This window comes from Agelaius phoeniceus, unplaced genomic scaffold, assembly GCF_051311805.1.
Source record: "Agelaius phoeniceus isolate bAgePho1 unplaced genomic scaffold, bAgePho1.hap1 Scaffold_341, whole genome shotgun sequence".
Lineage (NCBI taxonomy): Eukaryota > Metazoa > Chordata > Aves > Passeriformes > Icteridae > Agelaius > Agelaius phoeniceus.
Genome location: NW_027509949.1, coordinates 51,346 through 78,896, shown reverse-complemented (window position 1 = coordinate 78,896; position 27,551 = coordinate 51,346). Strand labels below are relative to the sequence as shown.

At 55.3% G+C, this 27,551-nt stretch overlaps 2 protein-coding genes and 1 long non-coding RNA gene across 3 annotated transcripts; all 3 read right to left on the bottom strand.

Annotated features, from left to right (window-relative positions):
* Positions 1-10: 10 nt before the first annotated feature.
* On the bottom strand, positions 11-2,537 carry ZC3H10 (zinc finger CCCH-type containing 10). The gene is made up of 2 exons (XM_054649244.2): positions 2,410-2,537; positions 11-1,419 (listed from the first exon to the last, which is right to left on the bottom strand). Exon 2 carries the CDS (start codon positions 1,397-1,399, stop codon positions 227-229), a length of 1,173 nt encoding a protein of 390 aa, XP_054505219.1. The 5' UTR covers positions 1,400-1,419; positions 2,410-2,537; the 3' UTR covers positions 11-226.
* A 505-nt stretch (positions 2,538-3,042) lies between these two features.
* LOC143693156 (uncharacterized) lies at positions 3,043-4,646 on the bottom strand. Its single transcript, XR_013180663.1, has 3 exons — positions 4,497-4,646; positions 3,384-3,406; positions 3,043-3,243 (listed from the first exon to the last, which is right to left on the bottom strand). It is a non-coding gene; the product is annotated as an uncharacterized LOC143693156 (long non-coding RNA).
* Positions 4,647-5,697: 1,051 nt separating this feature from the next.
* On the bottom strand, positions 5,698-27,248 carry PA2G4 (proliferation-associated 2G4). The gene is made up of 13 exons (XM_077173174.1): positions 27,090-27,248; positions 22,387-22,515; positions 19,085-19,190; positions 18,340-18,409; positions 16,215-16,307; positions 15,826-15,889; positions 13,708-13,786; positions 12,030-12,108; positions 11,803-11,936; positions 10,474-10,568; positions 8,097-8,224; positions 7,122-7,175; positions 5,698-7,021 (listed from the first exon to the last, which is right to left on the bottom strand). The coding sequence occupies exons 1-13, from the start codon at positions 27,175-27,177 to the stop codon at positions 6,956-6,958; spliced, it is 1,185 nt and encodes a 394-aa protein (XP_077029289.1). The 5' UTR covers positions 27,178-27,248; the 3' UTR covers positions 5,698-6,955.
* Positions 27,249-27,551: the final 303 nt, after the last annotated feature.

Here is a 27,551-nt window from a genome sequence, read left to right as displayed (position 1 = left end):
GCCCGTGCGGTTTTGGCCTTTTTCCGTTTAATAGCCGAAAACATTACAGGTACCACCCGGTACCACCACCCCCGGTGCTCAGTCCGCCCACGGCGCACCGGGGGTCGCACCGGGATGAGTGGGGGTGGCACATCCCACCGTGTCCGTGTGTCCGTCCGTCCTCATCCCGCCACCCCCTGCGTCCACCGCGAGCCCCCCCTGCTCCCCGGTACCGGGAAGGGGGGGGTCAGTGTGGCATGGCCGTTATCCTCATGCTCTGCGAGGCGATGGGGTAGGTGACCATGGGCGTGGTGGCGTGGCTCATGGTGATGCCCCCGAGCGGCTGTGCCATGGACACGGCCACCGGCGCCACCGACACGGCCACGGGCGCCATGGAGACGGGCGGCGGCGCCATGCCCTGCGCGATGGTCTGCGCCAGCGCCGCCGCCGCCGACAGCGGCGCGATCTCGGGGTTCATGGGCGGCGCCCCGTTAGCGGGAGGGGCGGCCTGAGCACCCGCCGGCGCCACCAAATCCTGCTGGGTGACCGGGCGGGGCTGCAGGGCCTGGCTGCTGAGCGTGGTGTGAGTCTGGGCGATGCTGTGGTTGTAGTTGGTCACCGTGGGCGCCAGCGGCTGCTCGGTGGCCGTGGCCGTGGAGCTCAGCGTCATCACCTTGGCCTGGTTGCGGAATTGGGCGTTCTGCTCCAGCAGCACCTCGTTGGTGGCCAGCAGGTTGTTGACCTGCTTCTTGAGGTCCTCCACGCGTTTCCTGAGCAGCACGTTCTCCTCCTCCAGCAGCCGGTACTCCACGGCCCGCGGGCTGGCGAAGCCGTACTCGTAGCTCTCGTAGAGCCCCTCGGCTCGCCGCCGTTTCAGCACCGGCTCGTCGGGCTCGTAGAGGCCATCAAAGGGCTCGTAACGCCGTCCTTGCTCTCTGCCCCGCGCCTCGTACTCGTAATCCCGCTGTAAGTGCTGGAATTTACACTTAGCACCGCGCTGGCAGTCCCCCTTGAGGAAATCCCTGCAGATGGGCACCTCCTCTTTGCTGTTGGGCAAATCCGCCGGCGACAAACCCAACCCCGCGGCCACTTTCTGCCTGAGGCGCGGCGGCAGCTCGCCGGTTTTCTTGTAGCAATCCTCGTCCTCCTTGGTGCCGTGGATGAAGCGGCAGTTGAGGCGCACGCACTCCTTGTTCTGGAAGTCGTGGCAGAAGATGAACTCGTTCTTGCGCACGCCCAGGTTGGTGACCTCGGAGATGTCGGGGTGCCGGAAGCGGCAGCGCTTGCCGCGCTTGCAGACGTTGCGCAAAAAGTCGCGGCAGATGTCGTCGTCGGGGAGGGCGGACGAGGATTCGTCGCCGCTGCTGACGCCACCGGGGCCGGTGCCGGTGCTGGCGGGGTAACTGTCCCGGTCCGGCATGGTGCGGGCAGGGGAGGAGGCTGGGGACAGGGAGGGAGGGGTCAGGGAGTGGGAGAGACCCCGGTGCTGATGGGGAGAGGGTTCACAGCCAGCCCGGGGTACCGGGAGAGGTCACCGGAGGAGGGACAAGGTCAGGGAGGGAGGGACAGGGAATGGGGGGAGTCCCAGCCCAAGGGGTCACCAAAGGAAGGAGGGAGAGACCAGGAATGGGGGACAGGGAATGGGGGGAGTCCCAGCCTGGGGTACCAGGAGGGAGAGAAGGAGGGACAGGGCGAGGGAGGGAGAAAGGGAGGGACAGGGAATGAGGGAATCCCACCCCGAGGGGTCACCAGAGGAGAGAGAGAGGGACTGGGAGGGACCCTGGTGCTGATGGGGTGAGGGTTCACACTCACCCTGGGGTACCGGGAGAGGTCACCGGAGGAGGGATGGGGTGAGGGAGAGAGGGACAGGGAATAGGGGGTGAATCCCACCCCGGAGCACCGGGAGAGAAGGAGGGAGGGACCCCGGTACTGAGGGGAAGGGGTCTACACCCACCCCGGGGCACCGGGCACGCAGAGAGGGACCGGGAGCGATGCCAGGACCGGAGGAGGAGGAGGAGGATGAAGGAAGAACCGGGAGGGACCCCGGGACGGGGGGAGAGGGGGATTCACCCAGCGCCGGGCACCGAGGGAGGGACCGGGAGGGGCCCCGCGAGCACGGAAGGGAGGGGGAGAAGGAGGCACCGGGAATGCGCCCGGTACCGGTGGGAAGGGCAGAAGGGAGGAACGGCAGCGATCCCGGGGAGTCCCGGCGCTGCGGCGGAGCCGGTACCGGGGCAGCACAGCCGGGGATCCCCCACCGCAGCCCCGGTGCCCGCCAGCACCGCCGAACCGCGGGGGGAAGCCCGGCGCGTCCCCCGCGCCCCGTGACAGCCCCGCGAGCCGCACCGGGACGGGCACGGAGCGCACCGGGAGCGGCGGGGCCTGGCGGAGGGCGGAGCGCGGCCTCTCCCGGCCCAGCCCGGCACTCACCGGCTCGCGGCCTCCCCGCGGGGCCTCCGGCGCCACCAACGCGCGGCCGGTGCCGGCGGCGGGCGGGACCCGCTCGGTGCCGCTTCCGGGGCGGCCCGGAAGGAGCCGCGCGCGCGCGGCGCGCCGGAAATGCGTCATGCAGTGACGTCATCGGCAGGAGACGCCGTCGCGCCGTTACTGCGTGCTTGATCCCGGAAGATCCCGGGCCCGGTGGGCTCGGAGCGAGCCCGGTCTGTGCCCACGGCGCCGGTACCGGGGGGTTCCTCACCCCGCTCCCGTTACCGGAGGAATCAGCACCCTCGCCCGGCTCACCTGCCCCGTTACCGGAGAATTTCCTCCTTCCCGGTCTCACCCACCTGCCCCGTTACCGGAGAATTTCCTCCTTCCCGGTCCCACCCACCTGCCCCGTTACCGGAGGATTCCCGGTGCCGCTCCCGGCCACACTGATGAAACCCCCGGTTCTGCCCGTCTCCTGTTCTTTGAAGACCCCCCCAGCCCCGTTACCGGGGAATCTTCGGTTCCATCCCCAGCCCCGTTACCGGCGGGACCTCCACGCTGGTCCGCGGTTACCGGAGAAGCCCTCTCCGCCCCCAAACCTCCCTCCCCGGTCACCGACAGAGCCCCCACACCGTGTTAGCAACAACAAACTTTTATTCACGGCGCGGCGGCCGCCGCAAAGCAAAGAACGGGCCCGGCCCGGCGGGGCCCCCCCGTGGCACCGGGACAGCACCGGGACGGCACCGGGAGGGGTCACCGGGCGTCACCGGGGCGTGTCCCCGCTCTGGGGGCCTTTACTTGGACCTCTGCCTCATCTTCCTCCTCTTGCGCTTCAGCCTGGGAACAGAGCGGGGCCGGTGTCACCCCGGGAAGGCACCGGGAGGGAACCGGGGGTGGCACCGGGAGCTTCCCCCGGGCTGGGAGGGCACCGGGAGCCGCCCCCGGTGCGGCGGGGCCGGCCCGGGGCTCTCACGTACCTGCGCATTCGCTTCTTGCGCCACTGCGGAGAGAGGGGAGGGGAGGGAGTGAGAGAGGGCAGGGATCCCAGTGCGACCAGTGCAAACCAGTGCCCCCCAGTTGAACCAGTACCCACCTGTGCCCCCCAGTACCCACCAGTGTCCCCACTGTCCCCAGTGCTCCCAGTCCCCACACTGGTTTAGTTCTTTCAGTGCCCCCAGTGCCACTGGTTTGGCTCCCCAGTGCCTCCAGTCCCACTCTGGTTTACTTTTCCCAGTGCTCCCAGTTCCCACCAGTGTCCCCAGTCCTGTACTGGGTTATTTCCCTCAGTGTCCCCAGTCTGGTTCTCCCAGTACCACCAGTCCCACACTGGTTTGTCTCTCCCAGTCCCCACCAGTGTCCCCAGTCCTGTACTGGTTCATTTCCCTCAGACACCAGCCCCACACTGGTTTCTCTCTCCCAGTAACCCCAGTCCCAAACTGGTTTGTCTCTCCCAGTGCCTTTAAGTCCCTACCAGCCCACCCCAGTCCCACAGCGGTCGTGTCTCCCAGTATCCCAGTTCCACACTGGTTTGCATCTCCTAATGCCTCCAGTCCCCCCAGTATCATACTGGTTTGATTCTCCCAGTTCCAGACTGGTTTGTCTCTCTCTACCCCCAGTCCCAGACTGGTTTCTCTCTCACTGCCCCAGTCCCAGACTGGTTTAACTCTCACTACCCCAGTTCCAGACTGGTTTGTCTGTCTCTACCCCCAGTCCCAGACTGGTTTAACTCTCACTACCCCAGTTCCAGACTGGTTTGTCTCTCTACCCCCAGTCCCAGACTGGTTCCGCTCCCCCGGTGCCTCCAGTTCCCCCCAGTCCCACACCAGCTTCTCTCTCCCAGTTCTCCCAGTTTCCCCCCACATTCCTCCAGCAAAGACACCCCCAGGGACCTCACAACCCCTACACCGGGACCTCTCCCGTTCCCCGGTTCCCCACACCGGGACCCCCCCGTTCTCTAACCCTGGGACCCCTCCCACTCCCCGGCTGCCCCCACCGCTCGTCCAGGCCGCAGCCCCCCCTCCCCGCTCCAACCAGGCCCGGCCGCTACTGAGGCGCCATCGGCCGCCCCCGCGCCGCCTCCCGCCGCTCACCTTGGCCCTCATGGCGGCTCGGCGGGGCCCCGCTCAGTCCCGGCGGGCGGGGGGCGGCAGATGGAGGCGGATGGCGGCGGATGGAGGCGGCGGCCGTGGAAGGCACCAAGATGGCGGCGGCCGAGAGGGGCGCGAGCCGACCGGTGGGGCCTATTTATAGGCAAGCGTTCAGGCCACGCCCACCGCCGCGCGAGGCACGACGGGAAGTGTAGTTCCTTGCTGATGGGGCATCATGGGAGTTGTAGTCCGGCCGCCGGCCGCCATTTTGCGCCGCCGCGGGGTTCGGTCCCTCCCCGCCTCAAATTTATTGGAAATAAAAACACCAAATTTTTTTTTTCGTCAATTTCCGCTTATCCAAGCCTTTAACAGTAATTTTGTTGCATCCCGAAGCCCCTCTGGAGACTTACCTTTCAAGTAAAAATATATTTTTATATTGTAGCATAAAAGATACAAAATAAAAAATTAAATAAACTTTCCGCGAGTCTCGGCGGTTTTTAAATCCCTGCTATGGATTGAAAAAGCTTTTGGCTCCCGTCTCCAAGTGGAAAACGAATTTTAAAGCCTAAAATTACGATTTTTCTCTTAAAGTGAGGGTGTTTTTGCCACAGAATGAGATTTTTACTTCTGCAGAATATGGGGGGTTTACCTCAAAACGAGTTTTTTCCCCTCAATATTTATTCTCCCTCAAAATGAGGGGTTTATTTTTCCTTAATATTGAGGGGTTTTTTCTTCAAAATTTGGGGTTTTTCCCCTAAAAATCAGCATTTTCCCCTCAAAATGAGCATTTTTCCCTCAAAAAATCAACATTTTCCCCTCAGAAATGACCATTTTCCCCTCACAAATCAGCATTTTCCCTCCAAAAATTAGCATTTTTCCCACAAAAGTGAACATTTTCCCCTCAAAAATGATAATTTTCCCCTCAGAAAGGAGTGGTTTTCCCTCAAAAATGAACATTTCTCCCCTCAGAAATCAGTTTTCCCTCACAAATCAGCATTTTCCTTCCAAAAATTAGCACTTTCCCTTCAAGAATTAGCATTTTTCTCTCAAAAATGGTAATTTTCCCCACAAAAATGAACATTTTTCCCTCAAAATTGAGCATTTTCCCCTCAAAAATCCCATTTTCCAACACCAAACCCGCCCAGGCGGGTTCCACCCCACAATCCCAAATCCCCAGAGAAAGACGGAAGAAAAAAACCCGGAATAAAATCCAATATCGCATCGTTTATTCTCTTTTATTTGACTTTGGTAACATTTGCACGTGTGGAGTTTTTTGTTTTTTTTATTTTGGGGTGGAAAACTCGGATTTCGAGGAGGAAGCACCGCGGCCTGCGGAGAACGCCCGGGAATGTTGGGTAAGGCGGGAATCAGAATTCCCAAAAACTTGAGGGGAAAAAAAGAACCAGGGGTACCGGCAAAGAAAAAAAAAAACCTCAAACATTCAACTGACGGCGTTTAATCGGCTTTTTTTTCTCGTTTTTATGTGGTTTTTTTGTAAAAAATTGACTATAAAAGAGCGATACCCCTAGGCTCGGGCCTATCCCGGATCAGCGCTTCCCTCACCTCTCCCCTGAGGAATTCTGGTGGGATTTTTGTTTTTTATTTTTTTCCCCTCAAAATTAGCAAAGAATCCTGAGGGAAAAAGTGAAATAAAAATTATCCTCCGGCTCACGGGGAAAAGGTGGAATGTGCTCCCGGGGATATTGGGAAGGATAAAAAACACCCAAACCCGGGGGTTTTAGGGAATTCAGCTCCGCAAGGCCGGAATGTCGGCGGCTTCCAGAGGGTTTGGATTATTTTAAAAACCAGTTTGTGTTAAAAAATAGCGATTTTTTTTTTTGAAATCCCATAAATCAAGGCAGAGGCAGAAAAGGCTCCTGGTGGGTGAGTGGGTGGATGGGGGAACTTAAAATTTGGATTTTTTTCCCAATTCTTAAAGTACAATCCCAAAGAGGGAAAAGATAAAATCCTGGATTGCTCGCACAGGGCACTTTTCTGGGTGGAATCACTTGGGTTTTTTTGGGGGTTTTTTTTTTGGTGAAAATTTCCAAAGGGAAAAAATTAAAAAAATAAAAAAGGCAGCAGGACAAAGAGGAGGAGGAGGAGGAAGGAACCAGCAGCTCCCTCCACTCCCTCTCCCTGGATTTTACAAATTCACCTCTCCAAACATGGGGAATATTAAGGATTTAATAGCGACTTTCACTCCTAATTTTCATTAATTTTTCTTTTGCTGCTCTTTCTGGGGTGTTTTTATTCTCTTTTTTTTTCTTTTGGAAGTCTGAAGTGGCCGAGAGATTCCTCCCTCCTTGGCAAAGTCAACGGGAGCTGTTGGATTCTGTGGGAATTCCAGACTGCCTGGACCAACACCGGTGCCAGATTCTTTCGTTTCCGGATGGAATTTTGTTTTTCTGGGGGTTTTTTTTTTGGGGAAAAAAGGGGCGATTTGAGAACTCCAAGGGCTCTCAGTCGCCGGCCTCGTTCTCCTCTGCCGTCTCCCCCGTGGTGGCGTTTTCAGCGTTTTTGGAAGCCTGTGGGGACAAATCCAGGGATTTTTCAGGTTATTTTCCATTAAAAAACCCCAAAATTCTGAATTTGGGAATTCCCATCATAAAATGTGACTGATTTTACCTTCTTTTTCTTCTTTTTCTGAGTCTTCCGGCTGGCAGAGCTTTGTAGAAGGGCCTGGAAGGGAGGGAAAGGTGAGGAGGTGGGAAACGATCCTGGGGTTTTTTCGGATAATAATAAATTTGGGAATTTGGGTCATTTTGTGGGGTTTTGGTTCCCTTTCCTTCGTCTCCCCTCCATGGGAGCAAGGATAGGTGACCCTGGGGAGCTGCTGCTTTATTAATTAGCAATTTTTATTTATTAATTTAAATCAACTATTCATTTATTAATAAATCAATAAATAATAAAACAAATGAATAATATATTTATTATTAATTTATTTTTAATTGTATGTATTACCCTTTCAATTATTAAATATTCGATATTAAATATTTCAATAATACTTCAGTTGTTCATATTTCAATTATCACCATTTTCATTCTCATTATCATTATTATTCCAGTTATTAATTTTAAATTAAGATGAAAATGCTACTATTTCACTCCTTAATATATTAATTAGACTATGTGTTATCTGTATTTATATATCTATTCATATAAATATATAATTTATAATCTAATTAATAGACTATTAGTTAGGCTATATAATTAATGTAATCTTTATATATTTATATATATTAATAACTGTATAAATTTATTAGAGATTTTTATTTACTGTATATTTTCTTTAGACACAATTTATGCTATTTTATATTTGTTATATATAAAAGTTTAGTTTTAAATTTATTTATATATAAAGATTTATTACTGATTAGCAATTAATCCATTAATATTAATAACAATTATAAGTGTATTTTCTATTTTATTTTCCAAGTAAATAGAACTATTAAAAACCAATATAATTAATAAAAATACTATATAGATACATTTTTCCTATGAATATTTCATATGGAAATACAAATGAAATAATTTTACGTTTACCCAGGTACTTAATTTGCATATTAGCATTATTAATGATTAATATTAATGATGAGCTTACCTTGAGCTCCCCATCCTGCACCTCCAGGTCGGATTTGTAGAGCTCGGGCTCGAAGGGGCCGCTTGTGATCCTCATGGGGCCGTTGGGCATCAGCAGCACCGTGAACTTGAACTGGGCCACGAACTCCCCTGCGGGCACACAGGGGTTAACCCTGAGCCACTGCCCTGCCAGGACCTGGGGGTTAACCCTGAGCCACAGCCCTGCCAGGACCTGGGGGTTAACCTGAGCTACAGCCCTGCCAGGACCTGAGGGTTAACCTGAGCCACAGCCCTGCCAGGACCTGGGGGTTAACCTGAGCCACAGCCCTGCCAGCACCTGGGGCTGACCCTGAGCCACAGCCCTGCCAGGACCTGGGGGATAACCTGAGCCACTGCCCTGCCAGGACCTGGGGCTGACCCTGAGCACCTGGGGGTTAACCTGAGCCACAGCCCTGCCAGGACCTGGGGGTAAACCTGAGCTACTGCCCTGCCAGGACCTGGGGTTAACCTGAGCCACAGCCCTGCCAGGACCTGGGGTTAACCTGAGCTACAGCCCTGCCAGGACCTGGGGCTGACCCTGAGCCACAGCCCTGCCAGGACCTGGGGGATAACCTGAGCACCCGGGGGTTAACCTGAACTACAGCCCTGCCAGGACCTGGGGGTTAACCCTGAGCCACAGCCCTGCCAGGACCTGGGGGTTACCCTGAGCACCTGGGGGTTAACCTGAGCCACAGCCCTGCCAGGACCTGGGGCTGACCCTGAGCCACTGCCCTGCCAGGACCTGGGGGTTAAACTGAGCCACAGCCCTGCCAGGACCTGAGGGTTAACCTGAGCCACAGCCCTGCCAGGACCTGGGGTTTAACCTGAGCTACTGCCCTGCCAGGACCTGGGGGTTAACCCTGAGCACCTGGGGGTTAACCTGAGCTACTGCCCTGCCAGGACCTGGGGGTTAACCTGAGCCACAGCCCTGCCAGGACCTGGGGCTGACCCTGAGCACCTGGGGGTTAACCTGAGCCACAGCCCTGCCAGGACCTGGGGGTTAACCTGAGCCACAGCCCTGCCAGGACCTGGGGCTTAACCTGAGCCACTGCCCTGCCAGGACCTGGGGGTTAACCTGAGCTACAGCCCTGCCAGGACCTGAGGGTTAACCTGAGCCACAGCCCTGCCAGGACCTGGGGGTTAACCTGAGCCACAGCCCTGCCAGCACCTGGGGCTGACCCTGAGCCACAGCCCTGCCAGGACCTGGGGGATAACCTGAGCCACTGCCCTGCCAGGACCTGGGGCTGACCCTGAGCACCTGGGGGTTAACCTGAGCCACAGCCCTGCCAGGACCTGGGGGTAAACCTGAGCTACTGCCCTGCCAGGACCTGGGGTTAACCTGAGCCACAGCCCTGCCAGGACCTGGGGTTAACCTGAGCTACAGCCCTGCCAGGACCTGGGGCTGACCCTGAGCCACAGCCCTGCCAGGACCTGGGGGATAACCTGAGCACCCGGGGGTTAACCTGAACTACAGCCCTGCCAGGACCTGGGGGTTAACCCTGAGCCACAGCCCTGCCAGGACCTGGGGGTTACCCTGAGCACCTGGGGGTTAACCTGAGCCACAGCCCTGCCAGGACCTGGGGCTGACCCTGAGCCACTGCCCTGCCAGGACCTGGGGGTTAAACTGAGCCACAGCCCTGCCAGGACCTGAGGGTTAACCTGAGCCACAGCCCTGCCAGGACCTGGGGTTTAACCTGAGCTACTGCCCTGCCAGGACCTGGGGGTTAACCCTGAGCACCTGGGGGTTAACCTGAGCTACTGCCCTGCCAGGACCTGGGGGTTAACCTGAGCCACAGCCCTGCCAGGACCTGGGGCTGACCCTGAGCACCTGGGGGTTAACCTGAGCCACAGCCCTGCCAGGACCTGGGGGTTACCCTGAGCACCTGGGGGTTAACCTGAACTACAGCCCTGCCAGGACCTGGGGGTAAACCTGAGCCACAGCCCTGCCAGGACCTGGGGGTTAACCTGAGCACCTGGGGGTTAACCTGAGCCCCAGCCCTGCCAGGACCTGGGGGTTAACCTGAGCACCTGGGGGTTAACCTGAGCTACAGCCCTGCCAGGACCTGGGGGTTAACCTGAGCACCTGGGGGTTAACCTGAGCCCCAGCCCTGCCAGGACCTGGGGGTTAACCTGAGCACCTGGGGGTTAACCTGAGCCACAGCCCTGCCAGGACCTGGGGCTCAACCTGACCCACTGCCCTGCCAGGACCTGCAATTCCTGCTGTGAGCGGCTTTGCAGATCCAAATTCACCTGGGTTCGTCCTCACCTGATCCCCTGTGTCCCCCATGGTCTCACCTGTCCCCTCAGGTCCCACCTGACCCCTGTGTCCCCCAGGTGTCCCCCAGGTGTCCCAGTCTCACCTTCCTTCTCGTAGAGGACGTTGAAGGGCTGCAGCAGCTCGTGCTTGGCGCACTCCACCACCCCCATGCGCGCCTTCTTCTCATCCTCCAGTGCCCTGGGGGGACAGCGCACCTGAGCACACCTGGGCACACCTGGGCACACCTGGGAGTGCCTGAGCACACCTGGGCACACCTCAGATCGTGCCTGGCACACCTGGAAGTGCCTGAGTGCACCTGAGCACACCTGGGATCCTACCTGAGTGCACCTCAGCACACCTGGGCAACCCTAAGTGTACACCTGAGTACACCTGGAATCACACCTGGGCACACCTGAGTGTACCTGAGCACACCTGGGAGCATCTGAGATCACACCTGGGCACACCTGGGATCACGGCTGGGCACACCTGAGCCAACCTAGACACACCTGTCCGGCAAAGGCTCCAATCCCTGCAATTCCAGCCCCATCCAGGTATCCCAGGTGGAATTTCCAGCCCCATCCCAGCCCCAGAATTCCTGGGATTACCTGAGGGTGAAGGGCACGGTGTCGAAGCACCGCCCCACCTCGCTGAAGAAATCCCAGGGATCTCCCTGGAATCCCAGCTCTATCCAGGAACCCCAACCCCATACAGGATTTCCCTGGAATCCCAGCCCCATCCAGGTACCCCCGATGGAATTCCAGCCTCATCCAGGTGTCCCAGGTGGGACTCCAGCCCTATCCAGGTGTCCCAGGTGAAATTCCCAGCCCCAGAATTCCCAGTTTTACCTCAGGGTGAAGGGCATGGTGTCGAAGCACCGCTCCACCTCGCTGAAGAAATCCCAGGGATTTCCTTGGAATCCCAGCTCTATCCAGGAACCCCAACCCCACACAGGATTTCCCTGGAATCCCAGCCCCATCCAGGTATCCCAGATGGAATTCCAGCCCTATCCAGGTATCCCAGGTGGAATTCCCAGCCCCAGAATTCCCAGTTTTACCTGAGGTTGAAGGGCATGGTGTCGAAGCACCGCTCCACCTCACTGAAGAAATCCCAGCTCTATCCAGGAACCCCAACCCCATCCAGGATTTCCCTGGAATCCCAGCCCTATATCCAGGTACCCCAGCCCCATCCAGGTATCCCAGGTGGAATTCCCAGCCCCAGAATTCCCAGTTTTACCTAAGGGTGAAGGGCATGGTGTCGAAGCACTGCTCCACCTCGCTGAAGAAATCCCAGGGATTTCCTTGGAATCCCAGCTCTATCCAGGAACCCCAACCCCATCCAGGATTTCCCTGGAATCCCAGCCCTATATCCAGGTACCCCAGCCCCATCCAGGTGTCCCAGGTGGAATTCCCAGCCCCAGAATTCCCAGTTTTACCTCAGGGTGAAGGGCATGGTGTCGAAGCGCCGCTCCACCTCGCTGAAGAAGGCGCGCGAGGTTTTCATCTTCAGCCCGTACTGCTTGGAGGGGTCCCTCTTGTAAATCGTGGTTCTCTGCCCCGCGTCCTTGGCCTGCAAAGACATTCCCAGGGGAGATTCCCGGAATCTGGAGAGCTCCTGGAGCTCGGGAATTCCTGGGATTTCAGCAGGGATGCGCGGCCTCACCTTCCCCTCGCCGCTGCTGACGAGGACGTCGACGGCGTAGACTTCGTGCACCTCGAATTCGGCTTTTTCGTGGTCCTTCCTGGGGTGGGGAGAGGGATAAAAAGGGGTTGGGGAGGCAGGAAAATCTGGGAATTCTGGAGGGAAAAGCTTCCAGGAAGGCCCAAAAGCATTGCTGGGCATTCAGAACTTTCCAGGAAAGCCGAAACCTTCCAGGAGAGCCAGAGCATTCCTGGAAATTCCTGGAAATTCCTCCCTTCCAAGAGCTCCCGTTTCTCATCCTGACCCCATCATTTTCCTCCTGGTCCCATTGCTCTCCTGACCCCCCATTTCTCACCCTAACCCCCTAATTTTCCCCCTAACCCCCCAATTCTTGCCCCCTGACCCCCATTTTTGCCCTGATCCCATTTTCCCCCTGACCCCCCCACACTTCTCCCCTGACCTCGATTTTTGCCCCTGACCCCATTTCTCACCCTCACCTCAATTTTTGCCTGACCCCCCCCCAGTTTTTGCCCCCGACCCTCCCCATTTTTGCCCCTGACTCCCCCCATTTTTGCCCCAACCCCATTTCTCACCCTGATCTCATTTTTCACCCTAACCCCCCAACATTCCCCCCAATTTTTGCCCCTGACCCCATTTCTCACCCTCACCTAAATTTTTGCCTGACCCCCCCCAGTTTTTGCCCTTGACCCTCCCCATTTTTGCCCCCCAATCCCCCCAGTTTTTGCCCCTGACTCCCCCCCATTTTTGCCCCCCAATCCCCCCATTTTTGCCCCCCAATCCCCCCATTTTTGCCCCTGACTCCCCCCATTTTTGCCCCCAACCCCATTTCTCACCCTGATCTCATTTTTCACCCTAACCCCCCAAATATTCCCCCCAATTTTTGCCCCTGACTCCATTTCTCACCCTCACCTCAATTTTTGCCTGGTCCCCCCCAGTTTTTGCCCCTGACTCCCCCCATTTTTGCCCCCCAATCCCATTTTTGCCCCTGACTCCCACCAGTTTTTGCCCCTGACTCCCCCCAGTTTTTGCCCCCCAATCCCCCCATTTTTGCCCTCGACCCTCCCCCTTTTTGCCCCCCAATCCCCCCAGTTTTGCCCTTGACCTTCCCCATTTTTGCCCCTGACTCCCTCAGTTTTTGCCCTTGACCCTCCCCATTTTTGCCCCTGACTCCCCCCATTTTTGCCCCCCAATCCCCCCAGTTTTTGCCCCCCCAATCCCCCCATTTTTGCCCCTGACTCCCCCCAGTTTTTGCCCCCCAATACCCCCATTTTTGCCCCCCAATCCCCTCATTTTTTGCCCCTGACCCTCCCCATTTTTGCCCCCCAATCCCCTCATTTTTTGCCCCTGACCCTCCCCATTTTTGCCCCCCAATCCCCCCATTTTTTGCCCTTGACCTTCCCCATTTTTGCCCGACTCTCCCCATTTTTGCCTGACCCTCCCCATTTTTGCCCCCCAATCCCATTTTTGCCCCCCATTCCCCCCATTTTTGCCCCCCAATCCCCCCATTTTTGCCCCTGACCCTCCCCATTTTTGCCCCTGACTCCCCCCATTTTTGCCCCCAAATCCCCCCATTTTTGCCCCCAAATCCCCCCATTTTTGCCCCTGACCCCATTTCTCACCCTGATCTCATTTCTCACCCTAACCCCCCAATTTCCCCCCCAGTTTTTGCCCCTCTCACTTCTGCTGGTCCGAGGGGTTCTGGATGATGGTTTTCTCCCCGTCGATCACGTGCTGCTTCAGCTGGTGCGACAACATCCCTGCGGGAACACGGCTCACTGGGACCGACTGGGACAAACTGGGACGGACTGGGAGGGACTGGGATGGACTGGGATGGACTGGGACAGACTGGGACGGACTGGGACGGACTGGGAGGAACTGGGACGGACTGGGACGGACTGGGACGGACTGGGAGGAACTGGGACGGACTGGGACGGACTGGGACGGACTGGGAGGAACTGGGACGGACTGGGACGGACTGGGACGGACTGGGATGGACTGGGATGGAATGGGGTGGAATGGGAGGGACTGGGACGGACTGGGAGGGACTGGGATGGACTGGGAGGGACTGGGACAGACTGGGAGGGATTGGGGTGGAATGGGAGGGACTGGAAGGGACTGGGATGGAATGGGATAGACTGGGGTGGAATGGGAGGGACTGGGGTGGGATGGGACGGACTGGGACGGAATGGGATGGACTGGGAGGGACTGGGACGGACTGGGAGGGACTGGGGTGGAATGGGAGGGACTGGAAGGGACTGGGGTGGACTGGACGGACTGGGGTGGACTGGGATGGACTGGGACGGACTGGGGTGGACTGGGAGGGACTGGGAGGGACTGGGGTGGAATGAGGTTAATGGGATGGACTGGGGTTACTGGGATGGACTGGGGTGGACTGGGGTGGACTGGGGTTACTGGGATGAACTGGTGTGGACTGGGGTTACTGGGATGGACTGGGGTTACTGTAATGCACTGGGAGCTCCAGGCACTGCACACCAGTGGGTTGGACTGGTCTGTACTGGGTTGGACTGGTCTGTACTGGGTTGGACTGGTCTGTACTGGGTTGGACTGGGAGCCCCAGTGCCAAGCCCAGGCAGAATTCCCACCCTGGGCTGTGTGGGATCCAGATTTTGGGGGATTTCCCCCATTTCCCTCCCACCCCAATCCAGAGGGATTTGGGGCATTTCCCCCCTTTTCCCACCCCTCACTCCCAGCCCAACCCTGAAGAGCCCCCGGCATTCCCAACATTCCCAACCCACTCTGGAGGCAGCAGGAATTCCTGGAATCCCAGGGAATTTAACCAATAACAGGGAGAGCCCATGGGGGGAAAGGATCAGGATGAGCTCCAGGATCCCAATCCAGCAACCCCAGAGCCTTCCCTTCTCCCCTGGAATCCCCTTTTCCCTGTGATCCCCTTTTCCCTGTGATCCCTTCTCCCCAGGATCCCTTTTCCCTGTGATCCCCTTTTCCCTGCAAATCCCTTTTCCCTGGAATTTCTTTTTTCCATTATTCCTTTATCCCTGTGTTCCCTTTTTCCATGATTCCCCTTTCCCTGAAATTCCCCTTTCCCCGTGATTCCCTTTTCTCCTAGAATCCCCTTTTCATGGATTCCCTTTTTCCCTGGAATTCCTTTTTCCTTTTTATCCCTTTTCCCTGGAAATCCCTTTTACTGGATCCCTTTTATCCTTTTCCCTGGAATTCCCTTTTCCTGAAATTTCCTTTTCCTTGAAATTCCCTTTTCCCTGTGATCCCTTTTCCTTGAAATTCCCTTTTTCCCTGGGATCCCTTTTCTCCCTGGGACCCCTTTTCCCTGGAACCTCTTTCCTTGGAATTCCCTTTTTCCCTGGAATTCCTTTTTCCTGGGACCCCTTTCCCTAAAATTTCCTTTTCCCTGGAATCCCCTTTTCCCTTTTATCCCTTTTCCCTGAAATCCCCTTTTTCCCTGAAATCCCCTTTTTCCCTGAAATCCCCTTTATCCCTGAAATCCCCTTTTTTCCCCTGAAATCCCCTTTTTTCCCCTGAAATCCCCTTTATCCCTGAAATCCCCTTTTTCCCTGAAATCCCCTTTATCCCTGAAATCCCCTTTTTTCCCCTGAAATCCCCTTTATCCCTGAAATCCCCTTTTTTCCCCTGAAATCCCCTTTATCCCTGAAATCCCCTTTTTCCCTGAAATCCCCTTTATCCCTGAAATCCCCTTTATCCCTGAAATCCCCTTTTTTCCCCTGAAATCCCCTTTATCCCTGAAATCCCCTTTATCCCTGAAATCCCCTTTTTCCCTGAAATCCCCTTTTTCCCTCACCTTCAATGGGTGTGCAGTGGAACGCGTGGGCGATTTTATTCCAGGCCTCTGTCACTTGTGTGTTCTGGGATTTAAAACAACAACAAAAAAATACAGAAAAAAACCCCAATTTTACAATTTTATGGATAAAAAAATCCCCACCCCGAGCACGACCTTTCCATAAATCCCAAACATTTTAGGACAAACCCCAAAACTTTTCCCACCAACACCTCCAAAAACAACAGGAAAAAAAACCAAAAATCAATTTCCCATACGGCCGCTCCCAGATTTCCCACAAAAATCCCACGAGTTGGGTCCCAAAATCCCTTGGGCTGATTCCCAAAATCCCTGGGCTGATTCCCAACATTCCCAAATGTGCATTTGATGCCCAAAATTCCCCAAATTCCCACCTGATTCCCGGGTTTCACCAGGCGCAGGGCGGCCTCGGCACACAGGTGAGCTGCCTTGATGACGTCGGCTTTGCGGCCGGACACGGGATTTTCCTGGGAAAAAACACCAAAATCTGGGATTTCTGAGGGTTTTGAGGTGAAAATTCAACGTTTTGGGGTTCATTCCAATCTCTGGAATCTGCCTGGGAGGTGGAAAAGTCTCAACCAACCCCAAAAGAATTCCAGAGGGTTCCCAGTCCAGGCATCCCCGTGCAATCAAAAATACGGATTGGGAAGAACGCAGCAAAATTCCAATGGGGAATTTTGGGCTTTTTCCCCCAAAACTATTGGAGCAAAACCATTCCCAGGACAGTTTTTCCCAGTTATTCCTCAGGATTTATTCCCAGAGAACGGGATAACCTGAGGAATTCACAGCAGGAGTTTCCAAGGTATCAAAAGGCAAAATTCCAGGGGAAAAGTGGGAAACAGGGATTGGTTTTGGGGTGGGGAATTGGGAATGTTCATCCTGGGAATTCCAGCAGGAAAAAGGGGAAACAGGGATTGGTTTTGGGAAGCAGGGACTGGTTTTGGGGTGGGGAATGGGAAATGTTCATCCAGGGAATTCCAGCAGGAAAAAGGGGACCCTGGGGTGCTGCCACCTTGGATCCAGAGATTTTGGGATGGTGCAACCTCGGATCCAGAGGTTCCAGGGTGGTGCCCCCTCAGAATGTGACACCCCAGGGTGGTGCCACCTTGGATCCTGACACCCCAAGGTGGTGCCACCTCAAATCCAGGAGCTCCAGGGTGGTGCCCCCTCAGTCCCAGAGGTTCCAGGGTGGTGCCACCTCAGAATGTGACACCTCAGGGTGCTGCCACCCCAAACCCAGAGGTTCCAGGGTGGTGCCACCTTGGATCCAGAGGCTTAGGACTGATGCCACCTCAGATCCAGAGGTTCCAGGGTGGTGCCACCTTGGATCCAGAGACTCCAGGATGGTGCCACCTGGGATCCAGAGGCTCTGGGGTGGTGCCACCTTGGATCCACAGACTTTGGGATGGTGCCACCTCAGAATGTGAGACCCCAGGATGGTGCCACCTCAGAATGTGACACCCCAAGGTGGTACCACCTCAGACCCAGAGGTTCCAGGGTGGTGTCACCTCAGTCCCAGAGGTTCCAGGATGGTGCCACCTCAGAATGTGACACTCCAGGGTGGTGCCACCTTGGACCCAGAGGTTCCAGGATGGTGCCAACTAAGAATATGACACCCCAAGGTGGTGCCACCTCAGACCCAGCAGCGCCAGGGTGGTGCCACCCCAAACCCAGAGGTTCCAGGGTGGTGCCCCCTCAGACCCAGAGGCTCTGGGGTGGTGCCACCTTGGATCTACAGACTTTGGGATGGTGCCACCTCAGAATGTGACACCCCAAGGTGGTGCCACCTCAGACCCAGAGGTTCCAGGATGGTGCCCCCTCAGTCCAGAGGTTCCAGAGTGGTGCCACCTCAGAATGTGACACCTCAAGGTGGTGTCAACTCAGACCCAGCAGCACCAGGATGGTGCCAACTCAGAATGTGACACCCCAGGGTGGTGCCCCCTCAGACCCAGAGGTTCCAGGGTGCTGCCACCCCAAACCCAGAGGTTCTAGGATGGTGCCCCCTCAGTCCCAGAGGTTCTAGGGTGGTGCCACCCCAAACCCAGAGGTTCCAGGGTGGTGCCACCTCAGACCCAGGAGCTCCAGAGTGGTGCCCCCTCAGTCCCAGAGGTTCCAGGATGGTGCCAACTCAGAATGTGACACCCCAAGGTGGTGCCACCATGGATCCAGAGGTTCCAGGGTAGTGCCACCTCAGAATGTGACACCCCAAGGTGGTGCCACCTCAGACCCAGAGGTTCCAGGGTGGTGCCCCCTCAGAATGTGACACCCCAGGGTGGTGCCACCCCAAACCCAGAGGTTCCAGGATGGTGCCCCCTCAGACCCAGAGGTTCCAGGGTGGTGCCACCTCGGACCCAAAGGTTCCAGGATGGTGCTACCTTGGCTCCTGACACCCCAGAGGGTGGTGCCCCCTCAGACCCAGAGGTTCCAGGGTGGCTGCAGAGCCCCTGGCACCCCAAGGCTGCCCCAGTCCCAGCAGACACCCCCCGATGACAAACCCACCTTGGAGGCGCCGAGCACGAAGGTGTGCGCCACGTTGGCGATGAAGCCGTCCACGTGCACGCCCAGGTCGCTGCAACAGAACCAAAATGGGAATTCCAGCAATTCCAGGAATTCCGGGAATCCCAGCAATTCCGGGAATCCCAGCAATCCCAGCCATCCCAGCAATTCCAGAAATCCCAGCAATCCCAGCAATCCCAGCAATTCCAGCCATCCCAGCCATCCCAGTAATCCCAGCAATCCAAATCCCAGCAATCCCAGCAATTCCAGCAATCCCAGCAATCCCAGAAATCCCAGCAATCCCAATCCCAGAAATTCCAGCAATCCCAATCCCAGAAATTCCAGCAATCCCAGCAATTCCAGCAATCCCATAAATCCCAGCAATCCCAGCAATCCCAGGAATTCCAGCAATCCCAGAAATCCCAGCAATTCCAGAAATCCCAGCAATCCCAGCAATCCCAGAAATCCCAGCAATTCCAGCAATCCCAGCAATTCCAGGAATCCCAGCAATCCCAGCAATCCCAGCAATCCCAGCAATCCCAGCAATTCCAGCAATCCCAGCAATCCCAGCTGGACCCCAGCACGTGCAGTGCTGCCCCCAAGAGCCCCTCCAGGCTCGTTATTAAACTTTAATTAACAAGGAATTAACGCCGTGGCAAAAACGTGCACTGGTCTGAGAGGTTTTTGGAAGCTGAGGGATTTTGGAGTTTTGGGGTTTTTTGGGAAGGGAGAGGGGATCCCCACTCACATTTTGACCAAATCCCCGTCCTTGAGGATGTAATCCTGGTCGCTCTTGAGCGGGGAGAAGTGACACACGCAGTTATTGACGGATATACTCGTGGGGAAGGCGATTCCTGGCCAAGGGAACAGGGAAAAAAATCAGGGATTTGGGATTGGGAATGACCTTAAAGCTCCACTGCACCCTCCTGGGACACCTTCCCCTAGCCCAGCCTGGCCTGGGACACTTAAAAGAATGGGAAATCCATTCCATTGCTTCTATCTTCCCAATATCCCACCTAAATCTACTTCCAGCACCTCCAACTTTGGGATTTGGGGACCTTAAATCCCCATTTGAGGACCTTAAAGCTCCATTCCACCCTCTTGGGAACCTTCCCCTACCTCAGGCTGGCCTGGGTCACTTTGCAGGGATGGGAAATCCATTCCAGCACCTCACAGAGAAGAATTTTTTCCCAATAATCCCACCTAAATCTACTTCCAGCACCTCCAGTTTTGGGATTTGGGGACCTTGAAGCTCCATTCCACCTTCTTGGGACACTTTCCCCCATTCCAGTGCCTCTTTCTTCCCAATATCCCACCTGAACCTACTTCCAGCACCTCCAATTTTGGGATTGGGGTCACCTTTAAAGCTTTTCCACCCTCTTGGGGCACCTTCTCCTACCCAAGACTGGCCTGGGACACTTAAAAGAATGGGAAATCCATTCCATTGCTTCTATCTTCCCAATATCCCACCTAAATCTACTTCTAGCACCTCAAATTTTGGGATTTGGGGACCTTAAATCCCCATTTGGGGACCTTAAAGCTCCATTCCACCCTCTTGGGGCACCTTCCCCTATTCCAGCCTGGCTTGGGTCACTCAAAGGGATGGGAAATCCATTCCAGTGCCTCTTTCTTCCCAATATCCCACCTAAACCTCCTTCCAGCACCTCCAATTTTGGGATTTGGGGACCTTAAATCCCCATTTGGGGACCTTAAAGCTCCACTCCACCCTCCTGGGACACCTTCCCCTATTCCAGGCTGCTCCAACCTGGCCAGGGATGCTTGCAGGGATGGGAATTCCATTCTGGCACCTCACAGAGAGGAATTTTTTCCCAATATCCCACCTAAACCTCCTTCCAGCACCTCCAATTTTGGGATTTGGGGACCTTAAATCCCCATTTGGGGACCTTAAAGCTCCATTCCACCCTCTTGGGACACCTTCCCCTACCTCAGGCTGGCCTGGGACACTTTGCAGGGATGGGAATTCCATTCCAGCACCTCACAGAGAAGAATTTTTTCCCAATATCCTACCTAAATCTACTTCTAGCACCTCCAACTTTGGGATTTAGGGACCTTAAAAGCTCCATTCCACCCTCTTGGGACACCTTCCCCTATTCCAGGCTGCTCCAGCCTGGCCAGGGATGCTTGCAGGGATGGGGATTCCATTCCAGCACCTCACAGGGAGGAATTTCTTCCTGATATCCCACCTAAATCTACTTCTAGCACCTCCAATTTTGAGATTTGGGGATCTTGAAGCTCCATTCCACCCTCTTGGGGCACCTTCCCCTAGCCCAGCCTGGCCTGGGACACTTAAAAGAATGGGAAATCCATTCCAGTGCCTCTTTCTTCCCAATATCCCACCTAAATCTACTTCCAGCACCTCCAATTTTGGGATTTGGGGACCTTAAATCCCCATTTGGGGATCTTAAAGCTCCATTCCACCCTCTTGGGAACCTTCCCCTATTCCAGGCTGCTCCAGCCTGGCTTGGGTCACTTTGCAGGGATGGGAATTCCATTCCAGTGATTTCCAGCACCTCCAATTTGGGGATTTGGGGATCGTAAATCCCCATTTGGGGACCTTAAATCCCTATTTGGGGACCTTGAAGCTCCATTCCACCTTCTTGGGACACTTTCCCCCATTCCAGTGCCTCTTTCTTCCCAATATCCCACCTGAACCTGCTCCCAGCACCTCCAATTTTGGGATTGGGGTCACCTTAAAGCTCCATTCCACCCTCCTGGGACACCTTCCCCTATTCCAGGCTGCTCCAACCTGGCCTGGGTCACTCAGAGGGATGGGAAATCCATTCTGGCACCTCACAGGGAGGAATTTCTTCCCAATATCCCACCTAAATCTACTCCCAGCACCTCCAATTTTGGGATTGGGGTCACCTTAAAGCTCCACTCCACCCTCTTAGGACACTTTCCCCCATTCCAATGCCTCTTTCTTCCCAATATCCCACCTGAACCTACTTCCAGCACCTCCAACTTTGGGATTTAGGGACCTTAAAAGCTCCATTCCACCCTCTTGGGACACCTTCCCCTATTCCAGGCTGCTCCAGCCTGGCCAGGGATGCTTGCAGGGATGGGGATTCCATTCCAGCACCTCACAGGGAGGAATTTCTTCCTGATATCCCACCTAAATCTACTTCTAGCACCTCCAATTTTGAGATTTGGGGATCTTAAAGCTCCATTCCACCCTCCTGGGACACCTTCCCCTACTCCAGCCTGGCTTGGGTCACTCAAAGGGATGGGAAATCCATTCCAGGGCCTCTTTCTTCCCAATATCCCACCTAAACCTCCTTCCAGCACCTCCAATTTTGGGATTTGGGGACCTTAAATCCCCATTTGGGGACCTTAAAGCTCCATTCCACCCTCTTGGGAACCTTCCCCTACCTCAGGCTGGCCTGGGACACTTTGCAGGGATGGGGATTCCATTCCAGCACCTCGCAGAGAGGAATTTTTTCCCAATATCCCACCTAAACTTCCTTCCAGAACCTCCAACTTTGGGATTTGGGGACCTTGAAGCTCCATTCCACCCTCTTGGGACACTTTCCCCCATTCCAGTGCCTCTTTCTTCCCAATATCCCACCTAAATCTACTCCCAGCACCTCCAATTTTGGGATTGGGGTCACCTTTAAAGCTTTTCCACCCTCTTGGGACACCTTCCCCTATTCCAGGCTGCTCCAGCCTGGCCTGGGTCACTCAGAGGGATGGGAATTCCATTCCAGTGACTTCCAGCACCTCCAGTTTTGGGATTTTGGGGACCTTTAAAGCTTTTCCACCCTCCTGAGACACCTTTCCTACCCCTGGGTCACTTTGAAGGGATGGGAATCCCATTCCAGCACCTCACAGAGAGGAATTTCTTCCTGGTATCTCACTTAAACCTCCTTGCAGCACCCTCAGGATGGGAATTTGGTGACAAATCCCAGTGTCCCAAACCCCGCAGAGTCACCCTCCCAAGGGAATTATTTGAATTATGGAAACTGAGCTGCAGCAGGAAGGATTTGGGGTTAAAAGCAAGGAATTCCTCATTCTCAGGAAGGAGATCCTCACCTTTCTTCATTTCCTTTTCCTTCTTGAAGATTTTCCCTGTCTCCTCCATGATCATGGCATCTCCCTTCTCACACAGGCACAGCACGGAGGCGCCAGGAGCCGCTGCCTCCACCACAGAGCGGAGCACCCCTGAAATTCCCAAAAAAACCACATTTTATGGGGTTCCCATCCATTTTATGGGGTTCCCATTGATTTTATGGGGTTCCCATCCATTTTATGGGGTTCCCATTGATTGTATGGGGTTCCCATCCATTTCATGGGGTTCCCATTGATTTTTTGGGGTTCCCATCCATTTCATGGGCTTTCCATTGATTTTATGGGGTTCCCATTTATTTTATGGGGTTCCCATTGATTTTTTGGGGTTCCCATCCATTTCATGGGATTTCCACCCATTTCATGGGGTTCCCATGGGGTTCCCATCCCTTTCATGGGGTTCCCATTTATTTCATGGGGTTCCCATTGATTTTATGGGGTTCCCATCCATTTTATGGGGTTCCCATTGATTGTATGGGGTTCCCATTTATTTCATGGGGTTCCCATCCCTTTCATGGGGTCCCCATACATTTCATGGGATTCCCAATAATTTCATGGGATTCCCAATAATTTCATGGGATTCCCATCCATTTTATGGGGTTCCCATTGATTGTATGGGGTTCCCATCCATTTCATGGGGTTCCCATTGATTTTTTGGGGTTCCCATCCATTTCATGGGATTTCCACACATTTCATGGGGTTCCCATGGGGTTCCCATCCCTTTCATGGGGTTCCCATTTATTTCATGGGGTTCCCATTCATTTCAGGGGGTTCCCATTTATTTCATGGGGTTCCCATCCCTTTCATGGGGTTCCCATCCCTTTCATGGGGTCCCCATACATTTCAGGGGGTTCCCAATAATTTCATGGGATTCCCATTGATTTCATGGGATTCCCATTGATTTCATGGGATTCCCATTTATTTCATGGGATTCCCAATAATTTCATGGGGTCCCCATCCCTTTCATGGGGTTCCCATTTATTTCATGGGGTTCCCACCCCTTTCGTGGGGTTCGCATTTATTTCATGGGGCTTCCATCCCTTTCATGGGGTCCCCATCCCTTTCATGGGATTCCCATCCATTTCATGGGTTTCCCATCCCTTTCATGGGGTACCCACCCCTTTCATGGATTCACAACCCCAAATCCAACACCTCAAATCCTATTCCCGAGATCCCACACCCGGGAAAGGCCTAAATTTTGTTTTAATTCATTTTTTTCATTTCACTCATTCCTATCTTTTATATATATATATATATATATGAATAAACACATATTCTATTTTATTTATTTCCCTTTTTTGGGAAGAGGGAAGCGCCACGCTGCCAAATTCCTTCGGGACAAGTCAGAGCTCAGGGGGAACAGGTTTGGGAATGACTGGGACACATCAAAGGCCACCCCCCTATGAGTCCCAGTTTTCCAAGGAATCCATGGGAACAGGTTTGGGAATGACTGGGACACATCAAAGGCCACCCCCCCACGAGTCCCAGTTTTCCAAGGAATCCATGGGAACAGGTTTGGGAATGACTGGGACACATCAAAGGCCACCCCACGAGTCCCAGTTTTCCAAGGAATCCATGGGAACAGGTTTGGGAATGACTGGGACACATCAAAGGCCACCCCACAAGTCCCAGTTTTCCCTGGGCTGACTCAGGGAATGCCCCAGGATGTTTGGGGAATGCTCCACTCCCAAAATAACCCAGCAGGAATTCCAGCCTGCCTTGGGCAAAAGAGGTGGCCCCAGAGCTCATCCAGCTCCCTGCACGGGGCCGATCCCAAAATATTTTGGGATGCTGGAATGGGATCCTAAAATATTTTGGGATGCTGGAATAGGATCCTAAATTATTTTGGGATTCTGGAATGGGATCCTAAAATATTCTGGGATCCTGGACTGGGATCGCAAAATATTCTGGGATCCTGGAATTGGATCCCAAAATATTTTGGGATTCTGGAATGGGATCCTAAAATATTCTGGGATCCTGGACTGGGATCCCAAAATATTCTGGGATCCTGGAATTGGATTCCGAAATATTTTGGGATTCTGGAATGGGATCCTGAAATATTCTGGGATCCTGGAATTGGATCCCAAAATATTTTGGGATTCTAGAATGGGATCCTAAAATATTCTGGGATCCTGGAATGGGATCTCAAAATATTCTGGGATCCTGGAATTGGATCCCAAAATATTTTGGGATTCTGGAATGGGATCCTGAAATATTCTGGGATCCTGGAAAGGAATCCTAAATTGGATGCTGGAATTGGATGCTAAAATATTTTGGGATCCGGGACTGGAATTCCTAAAATATTCTGGGATACTGGAATAGGATCCCAAAATATCCTGGGATCTTGGAAAGGGATTCCCAAAATATTCTGGATCTTGGAAAGGGATTCCTAAAATATTCTGGGATCCTGGAATGGGATCCTAAAACATTCTGGGATCTTGGAATGAGATCCCAAAATATTCTGGGATCCTGGAATGGGATCCTAAAACATTCTGGGATCTTGGAATGAGATCCCAAAATATTCTGGGATCCTGGAATGGGACCCTAAAATATTCAGGGATGCTGGACTTGGATCCCAAAATATTCTGGATCTTGGAAAGGGATTCCTAAAATATTCTGGGATCTTGGAATGAGATCCCAAAATATTCTGGGATCCTGGAATGGGACCCTAAAATATTCAGGGATGCTGGACTTGGATCCCAAAATATTCTGAGATTCTGGACTGGAATTCCTAAAGTATTCTGGGGTGCTGGAATGGGATCCCAAATCATTCTGGGATCTTGGAATGAGATCCCAAAATATTTTGGGATTCTGGCAAGGGATTCCTAAAACATTCTAGGATCCTGGAATGGGATCCCAAAATATTCAGGGATCTTGGAATGGGATCCTAAAACATTCAGGGGTGCTGGAATGTGCCCTCCCATTCCCCCTTTGTCCCAGGGTGCTCAGAATTCCCAGGAATCCTCAGAATTCCTGTGCCTCTGTCACCTGTGCAAGGCCTTCAGATCCCAGCACTTTTCCATGGGAAAGTTGGGAATATTTCAAAGCCAGGATAACATTGCTGATAAGAGCCCCGGCGGGACACGGAGGGGGAATAAAACAAACAGGGAGAGGGAAAAAAAAAAATAATAATAATAAAAAAATAAAAGCAGATAAAGGGGAAAAACCCTCAGAGCATTCCAGGGGATCAGATGAACAGGAACTCCTGGAATTCCTCTCTCCTTCCCGATGTTTTTTAGGGAGTTGAGGAACTTTTTATCCCTAAAAACCGACAGCTGCAAGGGTCTTTTTGCCGGACTTTTTGTGTGTATGTTTGTTCTTTCTGTGGGGTTTTTTTGCGGTTTTTTTGCCGTTTTGTTTTTTGGGTTTTTTTGTGTGTGTTTGCTCTTCCCAACCTGCTGGGAGCTGCCTTTCCCCCCGGGATGGGAGGCGGCCAAACTTCCCTCCCTTCCCGAAGGGAATCCCGGCTCCCGAGGCGCCTCCCGGGCCACCGGCGGCTCCAAAGAAGCTCCGCAGTCAGCAGGAAGCGGGGTGGGGACACCGGGGAGCCCCGCGGAACCGGTCCGGGCGGTCCCGGGAGCCGGGACACCGGGAATGGCCTTAAAAAATAACCGGGAGAGGAAAGGAGGGGGCAGAGCCTGGCGGGGCTGGGGGCAGCGGCTGGAGCCCCGTTCCCGGGACAGGACCCCCGTTCTGACCGGGACGGGAACCCCAGACCGGTTCGGGACCCCGTTCCCGGGACAGGACCCCCGTTCCCAGAACCGGATCCTGTTACCGGGACAGGACCCCCGTTCCTGGGACGGAACCCCCAGACCGGTTCGGGACCCCATTCCCAACACCGGAGCCTCATTCCCGGGACAGGACCCCCATCCTGACCGAGACAGGACCCCCAGACCGGTTCGGGACCCCAGTCCCAAAACCGGACCCCCGTTCCCAGAACCGGACCCCATTCCCGGGACTGGATCCCGTTCCCGGGGCTGGATCCCCATTCCCAGAACCGGACCGTGTTCCCAGAACCGGAGCCGCGTTCCTGGGACAGGATCCCGTTCTTGGGACGGAACCCCCAGAACTGGAGCCCCGTTCCCGGTACGAGGTCTCGTTCCCGGGACAGGACCCCCAGACCGGTTCCGTGCCCCATTCCCAGACCCGGACCCCACCATTCCCAGCACAGCCCCGTTCCCGGAGCAGCCCCGTTCCCTCCAGGCCCCCCCACCTGCGGCTCCCCCACTCCCGTCCCGTCCCCGCCGCCACCTCGGTGTTCAGCCCCCCCTCTCCGGTACCGGAGATGGGCCGGGGGGGTCACACGTGAACAAAAGCGGCACCGGCGGGGTCTGGAGCACCGGGGACGGGGGGGGCGGCAGGCCCGGCCCCGCTCCCCCGGTGCACGTGGGGCGCGGTACCACGTGCCGGCAGCGGCGGCGGCGGCCGCGCGGGGCCGGGCCCCGCCAGCACCGGGAGCCTCCCGCCGTACCGGGGGTAGGGCCGGGGGGGTCACACCGGCACAGCTCCCCCCAGCCCCAAACACCGCTCCCCAACCCGGGGGTCTCACCCGCGGGGGTTTCACCCTCAGGCCCGGCCGCTTCTCCCCGGGCCTCAGCGCTTCCCCCTCAGCGCTTTCCCCTCAGCGCCCCCCCCCACCCCCTCCATCCCGACCGCGGCCCAGCACTCACGGTTGGCGATGTCCCCCCCCATCTTGTACTTGGTGACCACCAGGTCCTCGGCGATGGTGAGCTCGGTGGCCTCCTCCTCGCCCGACATGGTGGGAGCCCCGCCGAGCCCCCCGGAGCCCCCCGGGCCTGCTCGAGCTTCCCCCCACCCCGCCCGGCGCTGAGGAGCCCCCGGGACCGCGAGCCGGAGGCGCGAGCAGGGCAGAGCGCGGGCTCCGCGCGCGGCACGCTGGGAACGCGAGTCCTCCCCGCCCCCCCGGACTACAACTCCCGGCGGGCCCCGCGCGCAAAGCCCCGGACGGGGGTGTGGTGTGCGCAGCCCCGCCCCCGCGGACTGCAACTCCCGGCGTGCAGCGCGGCTCTCGCGAGAGGAGGCGGGAGTGAAAGCGGAAGTTGCGCGCAGGGGGTGTTGGGGGATGTAGGCGGGAGGAGGGAACGGGAATTTCGGTACCGGGAGCGCACCGG